This window comes from Solea senegalensis, linkage group LG13, assembly GCF_019176455.1.
Source record: "Solea senegalensis isolate Sse05_10M linkage group LG13, IFAPA_SoseM_1, whole genome shotgun sequence".
NCBI classification, from domain to species: Eukaryota; Metazoa; Chordata; class Actinopteri; order Pleuronectiformes; family Soleidae; genus Solea; species Solea senegalensis.
Window position 1 is genome coordinate 16,968,258 of NC_058033.1, and position 19,425 is coordinate 16,987,682.

The window sequence follows — 19,425 nt, forward strand, 5'->3', positions numbered from 1 at the left end:
CATAGTATAGTATGTTGTCCAAAATCGGTCAAAAAAGTCATAGTATAGTATGTGGTCCAAAATCACTCAAAAAAGTCATAGTATAGTATGTCAAAATCACACAAAAGTCATAGTATAGTATGTCGTCCAAAATCCGTCAAAAAAGTCATAGTATAGTATGTCGTCCAAAATCGGTCAAAAAAGTCATAGTATAGTATGTCTTCCGAAATCAGTCAAAAGAAGTCATAGTATAGAACGTGTATATTTTCAATACTACCAGTCAAAACCTCCTGAGCAGTCCTGTGGTTGTGGACCAAACCTGTCGACTGCTGTATGTCGACTGGGACAACCCCGCTGTTGTAGAACCTACCTCGCCATCTTGCAGGTTCAAACAACTACAAAATGTAAAATAATTATGGATGAGAAACTTAAGAAACACCAAGAGATGCACTTCATCATCAGCACTTCATCATCAGCACTTCATCATCAGTACAAGTGGCTCACCTCATTGGAACATGACTTGTGTCTCTGAGGTTGTGAGTTCAACTCTTACTGTCAACTGAATAGGTGGCTGAATTTCTTATGTGATCTTGTGAGGAACAGAGCTTTGTAGGTCAGTCTCGAGGTCAGTTGTATGTCTGAGGTTCAAGTCTTATGATGAACTCAACTGTTTGAGTTCAGTGTTCAAAGTACACAGTCAAAAGCTCTACGAGAACCTGAAGAACCGTGAAGAGCAGATAGTTCAGTGGACAAGGACACTGCTGTGTAGTCTAGAGATCGTAGGTTCAGTTCTTGTGAGGAGCAGGAGCTTTTAAAGGTCAACATCCAAACTCAAGATTAAAAGCAGACAGCAATCCTAGACGAAGGCGGCCTTGGTGGCGTGGTGGCATTGTTCCAAACCGTAAGGTTGTGTCTCAACAGTGAGGTGGCAGGTTCAGTTCCTGACCTGGCGGTTGTTCATTGGAACAGAACCAAACCTAACCTCTTGCTGACCGACACAGCACACCAGGTGACCAACCCCGAGTGCGTCGTACCCCCCCCGGTGGCCAGCAGGGCGCGAGTGAGTCGCACTGCCAGGCTCATTTGGATACAGGCTCAGCGTCACCTGGAGAAGTCCAGCGAAAGCAAAACAAGCGCTGGAGGCAGGGGCCGGCGCCCCACTCCCCATCCAACTGTCTTAAACCCATTAAGACAGTTGCGGTGGTGGCCTAGACAGGCACCACCCACCACCACCTAAGTGTCTTAATGCGGTTACCTTTTGCTGCACAGTGTAATATAAAGTATTTGACCTTTGACCTTTCCATGCCCCTCCTCCTCCTCTCAGTCCTGCCCTGCCCCTCTGCTTCTCTCACTCCATCCCTGCCCCTCTGCTCCTCTCACTACCTGCCCTGCACCTCCTCTCACCTCACCTCACCACCTGCCCTGCCTCTCCTCTCCTCTCCTGTCCTGTCCCAACCTCACCTCTTGCAACCTGCCCTGCCCAAACCTCACCTCTTGCACAACCTGCCCTGCCCCACCCCTGCAAGGCTGCCGAATGGAACCTGCAAGGCTGTGGTATCGAACCGGTCACCTTGTAACTCACGCATTCCCATGGTTGTGAATAAAACCACTGCACCACCAAATCCTACTGCTACCAGGACTTTCGGTCTCATTTCAATCTTCACTTTGGATGTTGACCTTTAAAATATACTGGTCCTCACAAGAACCAAACCTACGAGCTCTGGATTTCACAGCAGGATTCTTGTACACTGAGCTACCTGCAACTTCTCTTCTCCAGGTTCTCTTAGAGCTTTTGACTGTTTACTTTGAACATTGCACTCAATGAGGTGACCATAAGACTTGAACTCATAACCTTTGACATGTAAGTCTGATTCTTAGAGCACGAGTTACTCTTGCAGAAGGAAATGTTGCTGGTATTTTTAAATTCTTATGTTGGTCTGAAGTTCTAAAGTTGGAAGAAGTTCAGTTGATTGCAAGAGTTGAACACACAACCTCAGCGATCCAAGTCTCGTTCTGATGGTGTGAGCCATTCATTCTGATGGTGACCCTCTGACTTACTTGGTGTACTTAACTTTCTCGTCTAGGTCAGAATTTTGAAAACAGTCACTTGAGGATTATCATAAGACTTGAACTCACAACCTCAGACTTACAAGCCCTGCTCCTCAAGGAGGAGCTATTCTTCCTGAGCTGCAAAATAATACGTTGCTAGTATTTTTAACTTCTTATTTTGGTCTGAAGTTTGAAAGCAGTGCAGAAGTTCAGTTGACAGTAAGAGTTGAACTCTCAACCTCAGTGACACAAGTCATCTTCTGATGGAGTGAGCGATATCTGCTGTCGACCAGATGGTGAAATTCTTGGTGTTCTTGAGTTTTTAAAATTCTCAGAGTCTTTCAAACATTAGAATCACTTTAATCAGCTGATCTACTTCATCAGACCATGAAGTTGTGTTGTTCAAGTCCTCAAGGTGTCAGACTCACTTCCTCATGGTTCTTCACACTGGTGATCAAACTTTAAAAAAAGATAGTGAAGCGCAAACAGACAGACAGACAAAAGCTCATAGTATAGCATGTTGTCCAAAATCACCCAAAAAAGTCATAGTATAGTATGTCCTCCAAAATCACTCAAAAACTTCATAGTATAGTATGTGGTCCAAAATCACTCAAAAAAGGTCCTAGTATAGTATGTCTTCCAAAATCACCCAAAAAAGTCATAGTATAGTATGTCGTCCAAAATCACTCAAAAAAGTCATGTGGTCCAAAATCACTCAAAAAAGTCATGTCGTCCGGAATCAGTCAAAAAAGTCATACTATAATATGTCGTCCAAAAACACCCAAAAAAGTCATGTCGTCCGAAAGCACTCAAAAAAGTCCTCGTATAGTATGCCGTTCAAAATCACTCAAAACAGTCATAGTATAGTATGTCGTCCAAAATCACTCAAAAAAAGCCCTAGTTTCGTATGCTGTCCAAAATCACTCAAAAAAGTCATGTCGTCCAAAATCACTCAACAAAGTCGTAGTATAGTATGTTGTCCAAAATTACCAAAAAAAGTCATAGTATAGTATGTCGTCCAAAATCACCCAAAAAACTCATAGTATTGTTATGACCAGGCCTCGGGGAAAACCTGATTACAACATGAATAATGAGACTCCCCCTTCTCAACTCCCAAGAAACCTTCAGCAACGAGTCAAACAAACCATTTTACAGGTTTATCAAAATCACTCACAACACGTCTACTGGCAGTGTGGCTGTGAGTGGTTTGAGGGAGTCCACTGCAGCTGGGATGTTCAGGCCTCTTATCATTTATTATTTTATTCTTTTTTATTTATTTATATTATCTTATTATTCCTTCCAGGCAGGACCAATCAGCTCCCAGGATCCACCCAGACTCACTCACACAGGTCAATCACTCAAAACATGCACACCTGCAACCCATCTCACACTCACATGAAGACACATACACACAGGGAAAAAGCAGTCACGACCCTGGGGTCTTAACAATATAGTATGTCGTCCAAAATCACCCAAAAAAGTCATAGTATAGTATGTCGTCCAAAATCACCCAAAAAAGTCATAGTATAGTATTGTTGCAGAGATTTGATTATCAGGTGAGCTGACCAAGGATGGAATTTCTGGAGTCAGAGATGAGTTGAGTTAAAAAGCTTTATTGGAAGCTCAGATCCGAGGAGAACTGAGACGATACCGAACAGACATCAGAAATCATAACATCACCCCTTTTTAGCCATCTCTTCTCTACCATATTACTCGTGAAATCCGCCTTCCAGGCCAACAAGGACATGTTGTAGACACAGTTTCTGAATGAAGAACACCTATGACACCAGAGCATCACAAGAGCTCACAGCGGAGGTCACAAATCACATGACACAGGAGCCAAAAGCAAACTTCCCTATCTGTCAGATGTTGCACACAGTGGTGGGTGATGTACAATAAAACACAATGATCATCATACATTTTATATTTCAGATAAATGAAGAAGTAATATAAAAATGGAATCCACCAATGTTGTATTTTTCCTAACCTGCACAATTAATTGAATAACCCAGAATACAACCAAACTTAAAATGTTAAAAGCAACAAACAAAACAAAAACAGTAAACAATAACACTTAAATCACATTCTCTTAATTTACATACATACAAAAAATATTTAGCATAAAGGCTCTTCTGTTAAACATAATAGAGAGCTACATAATTTGAACTATTCTCTGAGCTCATGCCATAGTTTGACTCTCAACACAGAAACACATCGATATTTGGCATTTGTTCTCACTTTACAATTTGTACAATCATCATTCACCTGTCGTCATCATTGATTCACCTGTCCTTATCCTTCATTCACATGTCCTCCTGTTTTTGGCGCGTGAATTTATTTTTATTTTTTAAATTCAAGCCAACTTTTTTTTTTACTCAGTAACAGATGTGATTTAAAATTTAGTGAAGTACAGTACTTCCAAAAAAAACATACTTAAGTCAAAGTCAAATGAGTTTAAAGTACACAAAAAACCTATTCAATTACAGTAACGCAAGTAAATGTAATTCATTATTTTCCACCTCTGTGCACAGGTTATAAATGGGCAACTGCAATGATGTTGATTTTCAAAAATGCAATTCTTTATCCACAGTAACATGTTTAGACTGACTGAGTTAACAGAGGCTTAGAATTGTGACACTAAGGAAAAGTACAAAGAGACGAGCTGCACTGGTAGACAATGGCACAGCAGCTGATGTTGTCTTGGACGGAGTAGTAACAATGGTGGTGGTGGTGGTGTTAGAGTTGGTGGTGGTGTTGTTAGCGGCTGTGGTGGTTGTGATGAGTGTAGTGCTCATCGCGGTGGTCGCTCTCCGGACAGAGAAGAAACAAGACTTTACATTACCCACATTATCCACAGCTACTATTTCCACATCAGGTGAGCAACAGGATGCATTGTACAGCAGCGAAGTTATGTTGCCCGGGAGCAGGGTGGTGTTCAAGTTCCCGTCACCTTGTCTGAAGGTGATACTATCAATGCCCGTCCCATTGACCTCATCGCGCACCTGCAGAGAGACCCCCCACGTAGATTCAGTGCAGTTGTCTGAGCAGTCGTCCGTCACGTTGGACAGCTGACACACTGGCGCAGTGACATCAGTCACCTTAGAGAGAGAAGAAGATAATGTCAGTCAGGTTTAATCTCAGAATTCTGACTTTAATCTCAGAATTCTGACTTTTTCTTTAATCTTGGAATTATGACTTTAAACTCAGAATTCTGATTTTTTCTTTAATCTCAGAATTGTGACTTTAATCTCAGAATTGTGACTTTTTCTTTAATCTCAGAATTGTGACTGCCTTTAATAGAGACGAAAGAGGTCGACCAGTAACACACAACCATGAAGGGGATTTAATAAACTAGAATGATTAAAGAGTTACCGGGACAAGGACAGTTAAACGCAGCACGACATAGTTGGTGTCCCCGCCTGGAGAAGTAGCCTCAATGGTCAGGGTGACGTCAGTACCAGATGGTGTGTCAGACGGTGCTGTGATTGTTCCCGTGCTGTTAGCACTGCCTCCAGACGGCAGGGATAAACTGGGCGGGAAAGATGAGCTGTAACCTTGGTCATTAGTATCTGTGATGGTGAAGGTTCCTCCCGTCCCAGTGGTCGACACAGAGAAAGGAACAGAAAAGGATACTCCTGGTTCTGCAACCCTGTTTGGAAGAGTCTAAAAAAGGGAAAGAGAAAATCATCAGGGTTCAAAGTGAAAACACCACCTCTGTTTTAGTCTACCCTAACGCTCCAAATACCAGGAATGATGTACCTACAAGAAAGATTCATAGATTAATGCATGTAATTTCAATAAATAATGTACAGTCTGAAAATAAATAGATATGTAATGTGAATATAAGAGATGAAACAAATGGTGAATTTTAACAAGTGAGAAAATGCATTATTAATTGACCAACAGCAAAAATTGGAGCAGCTGTTGAAATTGCAGAGACAACTTTTTGTCATTTCTATCTCAAAAGAAATTCACTGTTTCTTAAACCTTAAAACATACGTGTTCATTAATTAAGTCAAATATGTATATCAAAGCCTTTAATAAACACTTATGAAGGTTATCTGTACCAGAAGGGTCACGACACATGTAACTTCCACCTTCCACAATGATGCAACATCACTACACACGTGTCTTTTGTTTTATTTTGATATTATTCAATGTTACATCATCAACTAAACATGCTATGATTCAAATAGGCTTTGATTTTGGTGATTACGATAGTTTACTCAAGCTTGTTGTGGGGATTTTCACAGATTTTGAGAGTTAAACCATGAGAGTCCAGTCTGCATGTTTTGACTCATCCTTTGAAATCACTGTACGGGCTGATTATAGATGATCCCACAGACCAGTTACCACTGTACCTGAAGCTGTTACTCCATCAGACTCTAGCTAACATAAATAAAACAACTATCAATTATCCTCAAGGGTTGTGGTCAGTATCAAAAAATAAACACGTTACACCCTCTATGGTAATTAAAGGTAGAACCTTTTTTTGCATTTTGTCATTTTTATAATATAACATTGTTAACCCTTCGAACACAGAGCATTGAGGCTGTTTTTCCCCCCATGTTATGTTAAAACGTATATATAGAGGCGATAAGAATGTGTGTCTATCCTTTTTTTCAGCATAACCTATAGGCAATCTGATAACTTTGATTGTTGTTTCCTTTTTCACCAACAAGTACCTTAACACACCTGAGCAAAACTCCCATTTTGAATTCAAAGTTTGCTTGGCTTGTGTTTATCAACAAAAATAGAAGAAAAATTGTCCATTTTGTGACTTGAAAAAAAAGTGATATAAAATGAATCCTAATTTTGAGGAGCTGTGTATTATTCCCACTGCATATGCATATAGTGTATGCTTTTAGATCGATTTTACTTACAGCGCTAACCGACACAGCAGAAGCCTTGATAGTGGAGGATGACTGCCTTTGGAAGGATTTGGCAGCACTTCTGCGGGAGCTGGTCTGGCCCTTCACCAACACCACAAACTCCCCCGATGGTATCGTGTCAAAGCGAACGTAGAAGACCCCTTTACCTCGATCCTCCACGCTGCCGTTAACCATCACTGATGTGAATAATTCAACCAGAGTTACTTCTGTCACCGTGGCAGAGTCACTCCCGGTTACTGTCACCCTCAAGGTAGTGTTTTCACCTTAAGAAAAAAGAAAAGAAAAATTCAAGTATCAGGTATGAGTTTATTTTTGGAATATCAAATTTTTAAAAAAAAAAAAGTACTTTACCAGATGTGGGGCGATTGGATAAGACCTGTAAACCTCCATATGGGCTCTCTGAATCCTTCATAAAGGTAAACAGGAAGTCAAGGGAACTTTCACCTGTAAAAAGAAGGCACAGGAGACAACATGTAAACATTCATTTCCCACTAATTTATTTGCACTTTTATAGTCTAAGATACATGAATGCACAGGGTGGAGAGTAATTAATTACATTTACTCACATTACTGTAATTGAGTAGGGTTTTTTGTGGACTTAAAATAATGTACTTGAATTTGAAATTTTACTTTTACTTCAGTATGTTTTTTTTGGAAGAACAGTACTTCACTACGTTACTACGGCCTGAATTTAAATAAATAATAAAAAGATTCACACACTGGACACTTGAATGACGAGGACAGACCAATTAGCGCCAATTCGAGAAGGTTAAAGCGTTTGTGACCTTTGGCCCAGTTTGACAGACACATTATGTGTTTTCATATTTTGTTTTGTCACCAATTTCATTTGTAAAGGTTTTCATTAAAACAATTCATTACAATCAATTAATTGTCCTTTTTTTTTTTTTGCACTATACACAAGAACCCTGATCGACAAGTACATTTTAAAACAAGCTACGTTTTCTACTTAGACTTTTACTTGTACTTAGGGATATAACGGTTACTGGTGTCACATAAGTAACACGAGCTCAGTTAACCTTAAGACTGCACTCATGACGTACGTCAAGTTTTCTCTGTCGTAAACTTTCTCTTGTTTTTATTCAAACATTTGTTTATTTTAACCTGTATTTAATGTGTATTTTGCCCAGTTTTTGCACATATTCATTTTAATAGATAATAAATCTATTTAAATGTGAATTGTGGTGAAAGTATTTGAATTTATTAGCGTATCAGTGTTTTACAAACATATTTTTACATATTTTTCTCATACCGCTACATCCTTACTTGTACTTTTATTAAAAAATGTGGTACTTTTATTTGAGTAGAATATTTCAGTACTCTTTCCACCTCTGCATGAATGTCATTGCAATCCAGTAGATGAAGCCTGGACTAAGCAGGTGGACACACAATAGTTAGTGCACGTCTCCAATCTTGATTGGACTGTCAAAACCTGGACAGTCAACTCAAGTGAAACCTGCGCGGAATTTAGTTTTACAGAAACAATAGCAGTACTAAGCTGCTCTTTAAAAGTATTAAAAGTGCATTTAAACAGCACTGAATGTCTCTGGAAACAACACAGACAAGGGCTGCATTCCACTCTCAAGGTGTTTGTGTAAAGTCGTCAGGAATAGGATTAATGTGAGGAATGCATAGTGTGATTCACCGGGGACTCACCCACGACCTTCAGATTGTAGGCACTTGTTGACACCATTTCAACTTTCCACACACCCACTTGTGTGTTTAGCTTCACAGTCTGGAAGTTTCCGACTGTGCTGGATGAAACGACCAGTGGTCCGGTCGTGTCAGTGCTGCTCTGAGTTACACCTGAAAACGAAGCACACGTGTTACGGTACAAGTCGGGGGCAAACTTACAGTGACTGATATTTTGTTTTTACCATAAACAGTGGAACAGCACCTGAAGGACTGGTGATAGTAAAGGCGAGAGAGCGCCCTGTGATGTATATCGTCAGGTTCTTCACTGAATCGTCCACCGAAAATGTGAAATTATCGGGGTTTCCAGCATTCCGGGAAACTTGAAGAAGCTTGACCTGGGTATTAAATGAAACTGGTGACATAACTGAATCGTTGTGAACTCATCAATGTTACTGTTAATGCCAATATGAGGATTTTATTCATACCACAGAGGAACTGGAGGTATCTGTTATAATGCTGGTGACCTCAGCCAGCTCACTTTTGGTGACCTGAATAGCCTGACCTCCTGAAGCCTCCGACAGCTGTGTGTACACGGAGGCTGATTTTGGAAGAATCCGTTGAAACTGCTCTTGCTGTTGTTGATCGTCGTCATCAGTCTCTCTTCGACGACGTAACCCCAGGGAGCCAGTAATCAGGAAACTCACCTGATGAGGAAGAATTTAAAATGAGCTGCCATCAGTACACATATTCATTTACAGAGTTTGAAAGAGTACTGAAATTACATTACATTACATGTCATTTAGCAGACGCTTTTATCCAAAGCAAAGTAAAAGTACCACTATTTTGACCTCGAAACAAGGCAATATTTTATTAATATTGTTATTAAAAAATATACTGTACTACACTGTGAGTGGCTTAAAACAAGTTAATCAAGAAAGTAAAGAAAGAGGGAAAGTTTTTTTCCCATCCAGCAGATGGCAGCATTTCCTACGGTGGTGGGTTTCCCTTTATACCCCCCTTTTTTAACTGACGACAAGTTCGACTGCCATTTTTTATTTGGTCAATATGGACATGCACATGGAATAATTACAGGTGGAGCTGCTCCTGCACAAAGCTACACCGATTTGAAGGCCACGGTATACTATCCATGACTTGGTACATTCCGCTCCTCCCCCTCCCCCTACCTTACAAATAGGTGTCGACCTATTTGTAAGGTTCCCCTTTGTGTTTACCAGTCGGAGCCATGGATGGTAGGAGCATTCAGTCAGAAGCAGGAAGAGGACGAGGAACAGCGAGGACAAACATATGGTAACTGCAGCCTTAATGATCCACACATTTCTTAGATTTTCTGTTGAAACTCTGTTCACACCTGCTGTTAACATCCGACCCGAGTGATCCGATCACAGGTGCTCAGATTACATCTACTGCTGCTGCTAATGTGACGAGACGAGTCCACATCAACGATCATCGTCTAAACATGCATGTGTGTGTTGTCAATGAAACTGTCACAATTCACTGTTTTCAAAAACGAATTTAGTATTTGTAAAAAATGTCTTCATACTGTCATAAATGTCCTAGTGTATTATGTCAACAACTGTCAAAAATGTCTTAGTATAGTATGTCAACAAAAATGTCAAAACATAACTGTCAAAATTGTTCTTAGTTTTGTATATCATCCAAAAATGTCCGAATAGGAACTGTTAAAAATGTATCAGTATATAGTATAAAATCACATTATAAAAGTCATAGTATATTATGTTGTCCAAAATCACCCAAAAAAAGTCATACTATATAGTATTTCTTCCAAAATCACTTTAAAACCCTCCTGCTGCCTTGTGTGGGTCAGTTTGACCCGTTCGGTTCAGAATGACACTGTTCCCCCTGGCTGTGGTATATGGAGGAAGCAGGTGGGGTATAAAGTCATAGTATAGTATGTCGTCTAAAATCACCAAAGAAAAGTTATACTATATAGTATGTTATACAAAATCATCCAAAAAAGTCATCGTATGTGGGACTTCAGGTACGATATAAAAGTGTCTGTGTTGATATGGACTAAAATGAAAAAGGGTTTTACATATTTTTCTCACGTTTCTTCACTCATTTACTGCAATGACCACATTTTAAACTGGCTACTACTTTGTCTCATACATAATAAAAATGTCTTCATACTGCCATAAATGTCCTAGTATATTATGTCAACAACTGTCAAAATGTCTTAGTATAGTATGTCAACAAAAATGTCAAAATATAAACTGTAAAAATGTTTCTTAGTTTTGTATGTCATCCAAAAATGTCCAAATACAAACTGTTAAAAACGTTATAGTATAGTATTTGGTCCAAAATCACTCAAAAAAGTCATAGTATAGTATGTCGTCCAAAATCACTTAAAAAGTCAAGGTTTGTAGGACTTCAGGTACGATATAAAAGTGTCTCTGTTGATATGGACTAATCAAAATAAAAAGGTTTTTACATATTTTTCTCACGTTTCTTCACTCATTTACTGCAATGACCACATTTTAAAGTGGCTACTACTTTGTCTCATCATGTGCCATGACCTACAAATGGCTGCAGTTAAAGGGACAGTCCAGGTGTTTTAGAAGCATGATTGAATGAGGTATTGACACTGTTGTGGAAACAAGATTTTTCAAACAAAATTCAGTATTAAGCTAGGTTATATAATAAATGTAATTATTCAAACTAGGATCAAGTGAAAAAGAATGAAAAACCTTACTGTGAAGAGTAAACATTGGACAGCAAACTATCTGCAACTGAAATAGGAGTAGGAGGTCTTACAACCTGTGCACTTCATGCAGGAGGAGGAGCTAAAAAAATGTTTTATTGCAGAAACAGTGTTACTTTGAACTATACCTTTAACTGAGATGAGTCAAAGCATGAGAACTAGTTTTCATGTGTTAACAATGTAAAAGTGACACTCACACATTCATGTGCTGGTCATTTTTTAAGCAGTAGTTACTCAGAACCTGGACCCAAATCCTCATTTTAGTGAACAGGAATTTTTTCACTGTGTGGCCAAAATTTCAGCCACTTCTAGGGAACCAGGGACTGCCACGCTGTGGACTGAAACAATGCCGTGGTTGTGGAACCAAACATGCTGGACCCGAACGACCCTGCGGTTGTGGAACTGAACCCACCAGATTTGTGGTGCAGGTTTGTGCCAGTCCGGCAAGTTCGGTTCTACAACCGCTGGGTTGTTCTGGTCCAGCATGTTCTATGACCTTGGCGAAAAGAAACCCCCAACCTTGTCATTGTGGAACCCAACCTGGCAACCCTGGCACTGCGCGCAACCCAGCAGCCGCTGTGGGACCCAACCTGGCAACCCTGGCACTGCGCGCAACCCAGCAGCCGCTGTGGGACCCAACCTGGCAACCCTTGCACTGCACGCACCCAGCAGCCGCTGTGGGACCCAACCTGGCAACCCTGGCACTGCACGCAACCCAGCAGCCGCCAGGACCCAACCTGGCAACCCTTGCACTGCACGCAACCCAGCAGCCGCTGTGGGACCCAACCTGGCAACCCCGCACTGCACGCAACCCAGCAGCCGCTGTGGGACCCAACCTGGCAACCCTCGCACTGCACGCAACCCAGCAGCCGCTGTGGGACCCAACCTGGCAACCCTCGCAGTGCTCGCCAAAAAAAAAAAACTTTTTTTTTTTCCCCCCATAACCCAAATTCCCCATGTGAATCTGACCACCACCACAGTGCCAAGTTCCCACATCCCTGCCTGCAACCGACCAACCTCTCGCACAACCCAGCCGTTGTGTAACCAATCAACCTCTCGCACAACCCAGCCGTTGTGTAACCAATCAACCTTTCGCACAACCCAGCCGTTGTGTAACCCAAGCCAGTCACCATTCCCACAACCCAACCGCTGTGGTACTGAACCTACAACCTCATGAACCGAACAACAACCACAATCTTGGTTGAGAGCAAAGCCACTACGCCACAAGTTCCTGACAGATGTGGGTCTTTTGGTCTCCTTTCAATGTTAACTGTGCATGTTGAACTTTAAAATGTGTTGTTCTTCATAAGATTTGAACCCACACAATCAGTATTTGACAGCAGCGTTCTTACCAACTGAGCTACCAGGTCTTACACTTGATCAGGTTTTCGACGAGCTTTGACTGTTTCGATTGAATCTTGACCTTAAAAAAAAAAGAATCTTGTGAGATTTGAACTAACAACCTCAGACATTCAAGTCTGATTCTTACTACATGAGCTATCTGTCATGCGATAGGTTGTCTACACTTCTTGGTATTCTTAACTTATTCATGTAGGTCATATTTTTTAGGATTCTGAACTTTTTTCAAAAATCTCCCCACGATCTCTGGACTTCATAGAATACTGGACTTCTGAAGTTAAAAAAAAACATCCAAGTGTTCTTTCCAGGAATTGAACCCCAGTCTTCAGACTATGAGTCACTGGCAAACACACTGAGCTAAACAGCTTTTGAGATTTTTTGCAGTTTTCTTTTATATATTGTCATGTGTAATGGAAAAATGTGGCTTCAACTGTTGTGTGATGAAGTTTAGAATCCTATTTTCAATGCAAACAGTCCAAACCACTTGTCAATAATAAGATTGAGAGCAATGGCATGGTCGTGGAAGAGAACCTGACAACTGCCCCATAGGGGACAACCCCACACTTGGCGGACTTTAACAACCAAGAGCTTGTCCCCTATGTGGCACTTGGCAGGTTCTGTTCCACGACCGTGCCATTGCTCTCAACCTTATTACTCACATGCTTCACGACAGCCAGGTTGTTCTGGTCCGCCAGGTTGAGCTTCACAACCATGTCCAACATTTAAAACGGAAAGACCTCAGTCCTCTCGTGCATTCATGTGGAACTGAACCGGCAACCCTGTGGACTATACAACCTCATGCCTTATGCTCGTGAAGGAAGGCATCACACCACATATTCCGGAAACAGGTGGGACTTTTGGTCTCCTTTGAATCTTCAATTTTGATGTTGAACTTTAAAATGTGTTGTTCTTTATCAGAATTGAACCTGTGACATATGAACTAGACAGCAGCGTTCCTACCAACCAAGCTACTGACTCCTTACACTTGCTGAGGTTTTCTTTGAGCTTTTAACTGTTTACATTCAATCTGAAACTAAAGAAAGCCATCATGATGATTTGAACTCACAACCTGAACAACACATGTCTTATTTTTTCCAGCATGAGCTATTCATACTAGAGTACTCTATAACACTTTCTTGGTGTTTTTAATTTCTGTTTTTGGTGTGAAGTTTTGCAATAAAGTCAATTCATTGTGAGATTTGAACCCATTATCTCAGACATACAAGTCATCTCCTGACAGACTGAGCTATTTGTCCTGATGTTCTCATGCTGTGTTTCTTGTCGTGCTTAACTTTCTCATCCTGGTCAGCGTTTTAAAAATTCTCTCTTCATTACACCTACATTTTAAGATCAACAACTCAACATACAACAGTGTATTTAATAGGTGTTTTTATCAAATTCTTTGCAATAAAAAAAAAGGACTTGAGGATTTGTTGAAGTTAAGTTTCTCATCCAAGAACTGAAATCACTATCACAGGCCTTTGTAGAATCACTTTAACCAATTGAGCTATCCACTCCAGCGCAGTGTATAAAATACAGAGGAATTCGTCCACACACATCTGTTATAATAATAATTCATTTTAACACACTTGTGTACACTTTAAGTTCTTTAACATTACTTAAAGAGTTTTTATTTTAATTCTAAACACTGTGATGACAAACAAAAAAAGATGACTGATATTTTGACGTCATACTATACCTTTATTATTCCAAGGCATTGAAAATGTCACATACATCACATAGTATAGGTGTATTTCAATTACAAAATATTATTTTGTATTTTGTTGAAGTGATGAAAATATCTTCATATTTTGTAAAATAAAATCAAAAAATACCATGGACACAGGACTACTCACCACTGATTTGGTTCGCTCTATGAGTGCGAGCACTGCGCTTAACAGGTACCCATCTTTAGCAGATGCATCTGTGAAGACGTAAATCTCAGAACCTGGAGGAGAACCAGTTAAAGCCAACTGCATGAAGGAGAAAGACAGAAAGCATATTTAAAATCAAGGTTTGCAGGAGGCATAATTTGTGCTAGCCTCTAATGGCGCTTTTCCACTACATAGTACCACCGTGGCACGGCTCGAATCTACAGTTTGGTTGGTTTTCCATTACAATATAGTACCTCCTCAACGTGGGCGGAGTCATCCCAGCATGGCTGCATGAAACTGCAGTGACTTTGCCACACACACACACAAACGAGTGACTAGTGACTTGTAAAGCAGTTGTTTTCGATGTACTGATTCTACTGATGTACTGATATTCATTAGAATCAGTTTAGTTCAGTACTTCCTGCATGACAGGAACACAGACTCCGTCTGACACGGTCACTGAACTGAAATATAGCGGCAGGGGCTGTAATATGGCTCACCACTCGCAATCGCTGGCTTTTAGACATTTCCTTTGCTAAATATTGGTGATTAACCCACATTTTCAGGATTGTTAAGTCATTTTAAGTCATCTACAGCTCGACATTGTTCGCTTTGATTCTTGTGATTCTTGTGACGGCACTCTGACCAATCAGTGGCCGACAGTCTGACAACTTCATGCTCAGTATCAGCTCAGCTTGCCAGAGCAGGAACTAAAAAAGTACTAGGTACTATTGCTAATGCAAAAGCAAAATAACCGTGCTTTGGCAAGGCGAGTCGAGCTGGGACCATGTAGTAGAAAAGCGTCATAAGATATCAATTGTACCCGAAGTCCTGAAAGACACATCTCTGGGAAATCTCCTCCACCTCTTGCAGTCAATGAATTGATAGCGCGCTTAAAGTCATCTGCATCTGTGGTCCTTGTCAGTGGACCAAAGTCTGAGAATCAAACACCAGTTTATTACTTAACAAGCTCAGTTGTGGTCAACTTCCATTGTGACGAGACGAAAATAATGGAATGTGAAGTTTTGTCTGTGGCATTCACAACTTACCTGGATCATTGAATGGTACAAGAACGTAATCTGAAGGCTCGTCATCTGTTCCCGCTTTACTGTCAATTATAGAAGCGGTGATAGTTCTCACTGTTGAAATGTCATTTCTCATGCTTCCTGTGGTGTCAATCACAAAGCAAAGAGGTTTTCCTTTTTTGATTCCCATCATCCTGAGCAATGAGATTAAAAAAAAAAGGTAGAGGGGAAACATATTTAAATGTTGTAATTCAGATCCTCATTGCATCTACAGTAACAGTGACTCAAACATGCAGAGAGAGTTTCGTACTGTAGGAATTCTTTGTCACCAGCAGCTGCTCGAACGTCCTGCAGTACTTCACTGGTTGCAGCTATGGCCATGTTTGCTGCTTGATTGTGAAGATGTCCATGTTCAGAATCAAGTGTGTCTTTGTTGATCCCACCTTTAGGGTCCATTTTTCTTGTTCTATCAAATTTACCTCCATGGCTGCATTTACCTGTGTAGAAACAGAAAGAGTAAGAACAAAGTGCTCCCACAAGTTAAAATCTGTTTCTAAGATTACATCCCAACAGTGGAGTGTCTGCTCTGTGACATGTGGGTCTCTCGGCCCTGGGGCTCAGACATTAAATGTAGGAGAAACTTCCCACAAAGCCATTGGCAAGTGGTGATGAACTGATTCACAGTACCTTTGCAGAAGAGAACAGTCACGTCCATCAACATTTTACAAAAACATGGTGTAATGGAGAAAATAAACACACTAATCAATAATGAAAATAATCATTAGTTGGACTTCTTGTAATCATTCCACCATAAGATTCTAATCATAATAAAAGGACCAGCCTCCGAGTACAAAGATAACTGTGACAAAATGATATGAAGACATTTACCTGCAGGTTTGCTGGATGGAGGAACAGCATCAAAATATCCTGTGGTAAGAATTTTTTCCTTTAAGATATCCTCCAAAATGTTGTTCTTGCAGTCGTCTCCAACACAGCTCCGACAGGTCGCTCTGTCTTTATCTGTGAATTAGATCAAATTCGACTTAACTGCTGTGTTACAAACTACTGTTGGCACAGCAGCATGCAAAGACAAGTTAAGGTCCATGTGACACCGATACATTATATACGTGTGTATTACATAATATGAATGTGTCTTGTGTTAAAACAGCTAAAGATGCATTGGTTTCTTAGCCGACCTGCTGTTTTTCCAATGTCCTTGTTAACTTTGATCAGATTGGTATTTGGATTCTTGTTTCCCATTTCCACCCAGTTACTGTGACTGTAGAAATCCTTCAGATTAAAAAAGACAAGAAAATAAAGCACGATAAATTCTGAAATCAAATGTACATAAAACATTCATTATGAGACCTAAACACACTTACCAGTTTCTACATAGCTGTAATCAGTGGTGATTGAGATAAAAGCTATTCATAAGAAGTACCTGTAAAGTGTGGAATAACTGTCCCAGTCTCTCTCTTGCTGCTTCATATTTTTGGCGTTTGTTGTTGGCCTTCACAGCGGCGATGCCATCCGTGACCAGTTTTTTTCCCTTTGTAAATTGTTCAGCGTCAAAATGGTGACGGGCGCTCCAGAAAAAACGGTGGTCGACTCCCACGTTCTCTTCTTGGATCACTTCGATAACACTGCTGAAGGATTTGGAAGATTTTTCTGCTTCACATGCGACAGCAACAGATGTAGCAGTCAGAGACCCTGACTACACACACACACACAAACAGATAGAGAGAGAGATTTATTACAGTGTAAAATATTAAGATCTTTTAAAAAAAAATATTTTATGTAGTTTATACCTGAGAAAACCTGCCTGGCATAGGTGCATGGATCTAAAGATGGACAGGACTCCAAAGGTGTACTTCTTAATCTACACATTCATTTAATAGCTTTCGGGGAGGTTTTTCAATATCGCATTTGACGTAGACATTGGATGTGATGCACAAAATATCAAAACACTTTTCTTTACGCTTTTATCTCATGATGCTCTAGAGCCGCAGGCCTCGGTTGTGCTGAAAAAAAGGATATAAGACACTCTATATTGCTCATATTTCTTATAGCCTCTGTTTATACTGTACATTTTAACAAAGTAATGGTAAAAAGCAGCCGTAAAGCTCTGTGTTAGAGTAGATTGAACGTAGCTTGGTGCAATTCTTACAGGCTCTTTGATGTCTTTGCCTGCAGCCTTGGCCACGGCACGGCAAACCTCCAATGTGACCTTTAAGAGTGCAGCTTCAGTGATCTCCTGATGACTCAGAGAGGCGTCTTCTTCATCGATGTCAAATCCATGAGCTCCAGTCTGCAGGAGCAGGAGACACAATGCAGAAAACCACCTCATTTCTGCACAACGACCTGAAAGAGATGAAGGAAAGATTACAAAAGAAAAGAAAAGGGCTTATAATTATTCTAAGGTGGCTTTAAATTAGGCAAACACAGTTGGTTACACGTGCAGCAACTTTATACTATTGAGTCTATAACATTATGAGTGTGTAGAGCAGGAGTCTCCAACCTTTTTTATTCTGAGAATTACTTTGACTAAATGAAAATGGTCCAGAGCTACTCGAGTTTTTTAACATTATTCTCATATTCTCATCAACCCAAAAAAACTGAATGAGGTTGAAGGGGTGATTGGATAAAAATGTAAGTAGGTTTATGTTTGTTTATCGAAACCTTTGGCAAGCTACTTGGAAAGGAACTGGTAGCTACTGGTAGCCCGCGCAAGCTGCTACTGGTATCACACAACCCATCAAAGCATTAAGTTTCAGGAAGTTAATAATAATTATAATTATTATTGAGAGCACTGGTTTGTTTTGTTAAAGCATTCCTGTCCATTGTAGTGGTGGCATTGTTGTATTAGCACCTTCTGTGATCTAATAGCACTCATCATTTCTTTAATTCAATTTCAACAAGTAGCTTATTTAAAAGGGTGAAAGTAATTATGAATTAAATTCAAAAAGTTGTACTGGTACATAATTGTATCTCTGGTCACCTATTTGTGCATCTAATTCAAATTCAATATTTAGTGTAGATTAGATTTGTTGTTTTTCCATCACTTTATTGGAACACATCCAGAAAATACGGGAAAGGTGTGCAGTTTTAAAATAACATCAACAACAACTTCTACATGTTCTACAGGTCTAAAGCATGAAGGGATCAGCGTGACCTTCCCTTACCCTTGAGCAACAACACAACCCTGGTTCAATTAAAACTGCAGTCGAACCCTAGTCAATGTTATTGGTGAAACCTGGGTTGACACCAGAGTTATTCAAGACATAAAATGTGACTGTGCTGTGACAAGACATATGAGTTCAGCTCATTGTCACTTTGTGATCTAAATGCCAGTGATGACAGAATGTGACTGACATAAAGACAACACAGCTGCTGGTGCCCTAAGACTTGTCATATATAAAAAATAATAATGCCACTATATATATATATATATATATATATAAAAGAAAATGAAATGTATCAAATGTACTGAATCACAAATCTGTTAGTACATTTACAAATCCTAAATTCATTCATAAATGAATGCCAGGTGCTGATTTACATAAGACACAATACAAAATACAATAAGAAGATTATGTCAGATTTGTATGTCTTTACGTTACCAGTCAGGTGTGATGTCTGCACCTCAGCTGCGGTTGTAGAAACTCAAGACTTCAGTGGGAGCGCTTCACTTTTTAATGGCCCGTGTCCAGGGAGGAGCCATTTCTCTGCTGGCTGGTTTGACATCATTTATCAGCAAATGAGCAACATTCTATAGTTTACAGTAAGTCAACGTGATGGTGCTTGAGCAGAAATGACTCAGAGTCCTATCAAAAGATATTTTACTTTAATCCAAC

The 19,425-nt window shown here is 40.1% G+C and overlaps 1 protein-coding gene and 1 long non-coding RNA gene across 3 annotated transcripts; both read right to left on the bottom strand.

Moving 5' to 3' along the window:
- Positions 1 to 3,621: 3,621 nt before the first annotated feature.
- Positions 3,622 to 19,371, bottom strand: LOC122779745 (von Willebrand factor A domain-containing protein 7-like). Of its 2 annotated transcripts, XM_044042338.1 has the most exons (16): positions 19,192 to 19,371; positions 17,739 to 17,932; positions 17,013 to 17,285; positions 16,768 to 16,861; positions 16,460 to 16,591; positions 15,882 to 16,068; positions 15,596 to 15,765; positions 15,370 to 15,482; positions 14,529 to 14,645; positions 9,059 to 9,277; positions 8,836 to 8,968; positions 8,595 to 8,744; positions 7,272 to 7,364; positions 6,912 to 7,183; positions 5,401 to 5,691; positions 3,622 to 5,126 (listed from the first exon to the last, which is right to left on the bottom strand). In XM_044042338.1, the coding sequence occupies exons 2-16, from the start codon at positions 17,916 to 17,918 to the stop codon at positions 4,641 to 4,643; spliced, it is 2,910 nt and encodes a 969-aa protein (XP_043898273.1). In that variant the 5' UTR covers positions 17,919 to 17,932; positions 19,192 to 19,371; the 3' UTR covers positions 3,622 to 4,640. The 2 variants fall into 2 exon arrangements, with proteins under 2 accessions (XP_043898273.1, XP_043898274.1); XM_044042339.1 differs by lacking the exon at positions 17,013 to 17,285 and having other exon boundaries at positions 19,192 to 19,370.
- LOC122779746 lies at positions 11,755 to 11,979 on the bottom strand. The gene is made up of 2 exons (XR_006361601.1): positions 11,904 to 11,979; positions 11,755 to 11,853 (listed from the first exon to the last, which is right to left on the bottom strand). It is a non-coding gene; the product is annotated as an uncharacterized LOC122779746 (long non-coding RNA).
- Positions 19,372 to 19,425: the final 54 nt, after the last annotated feature.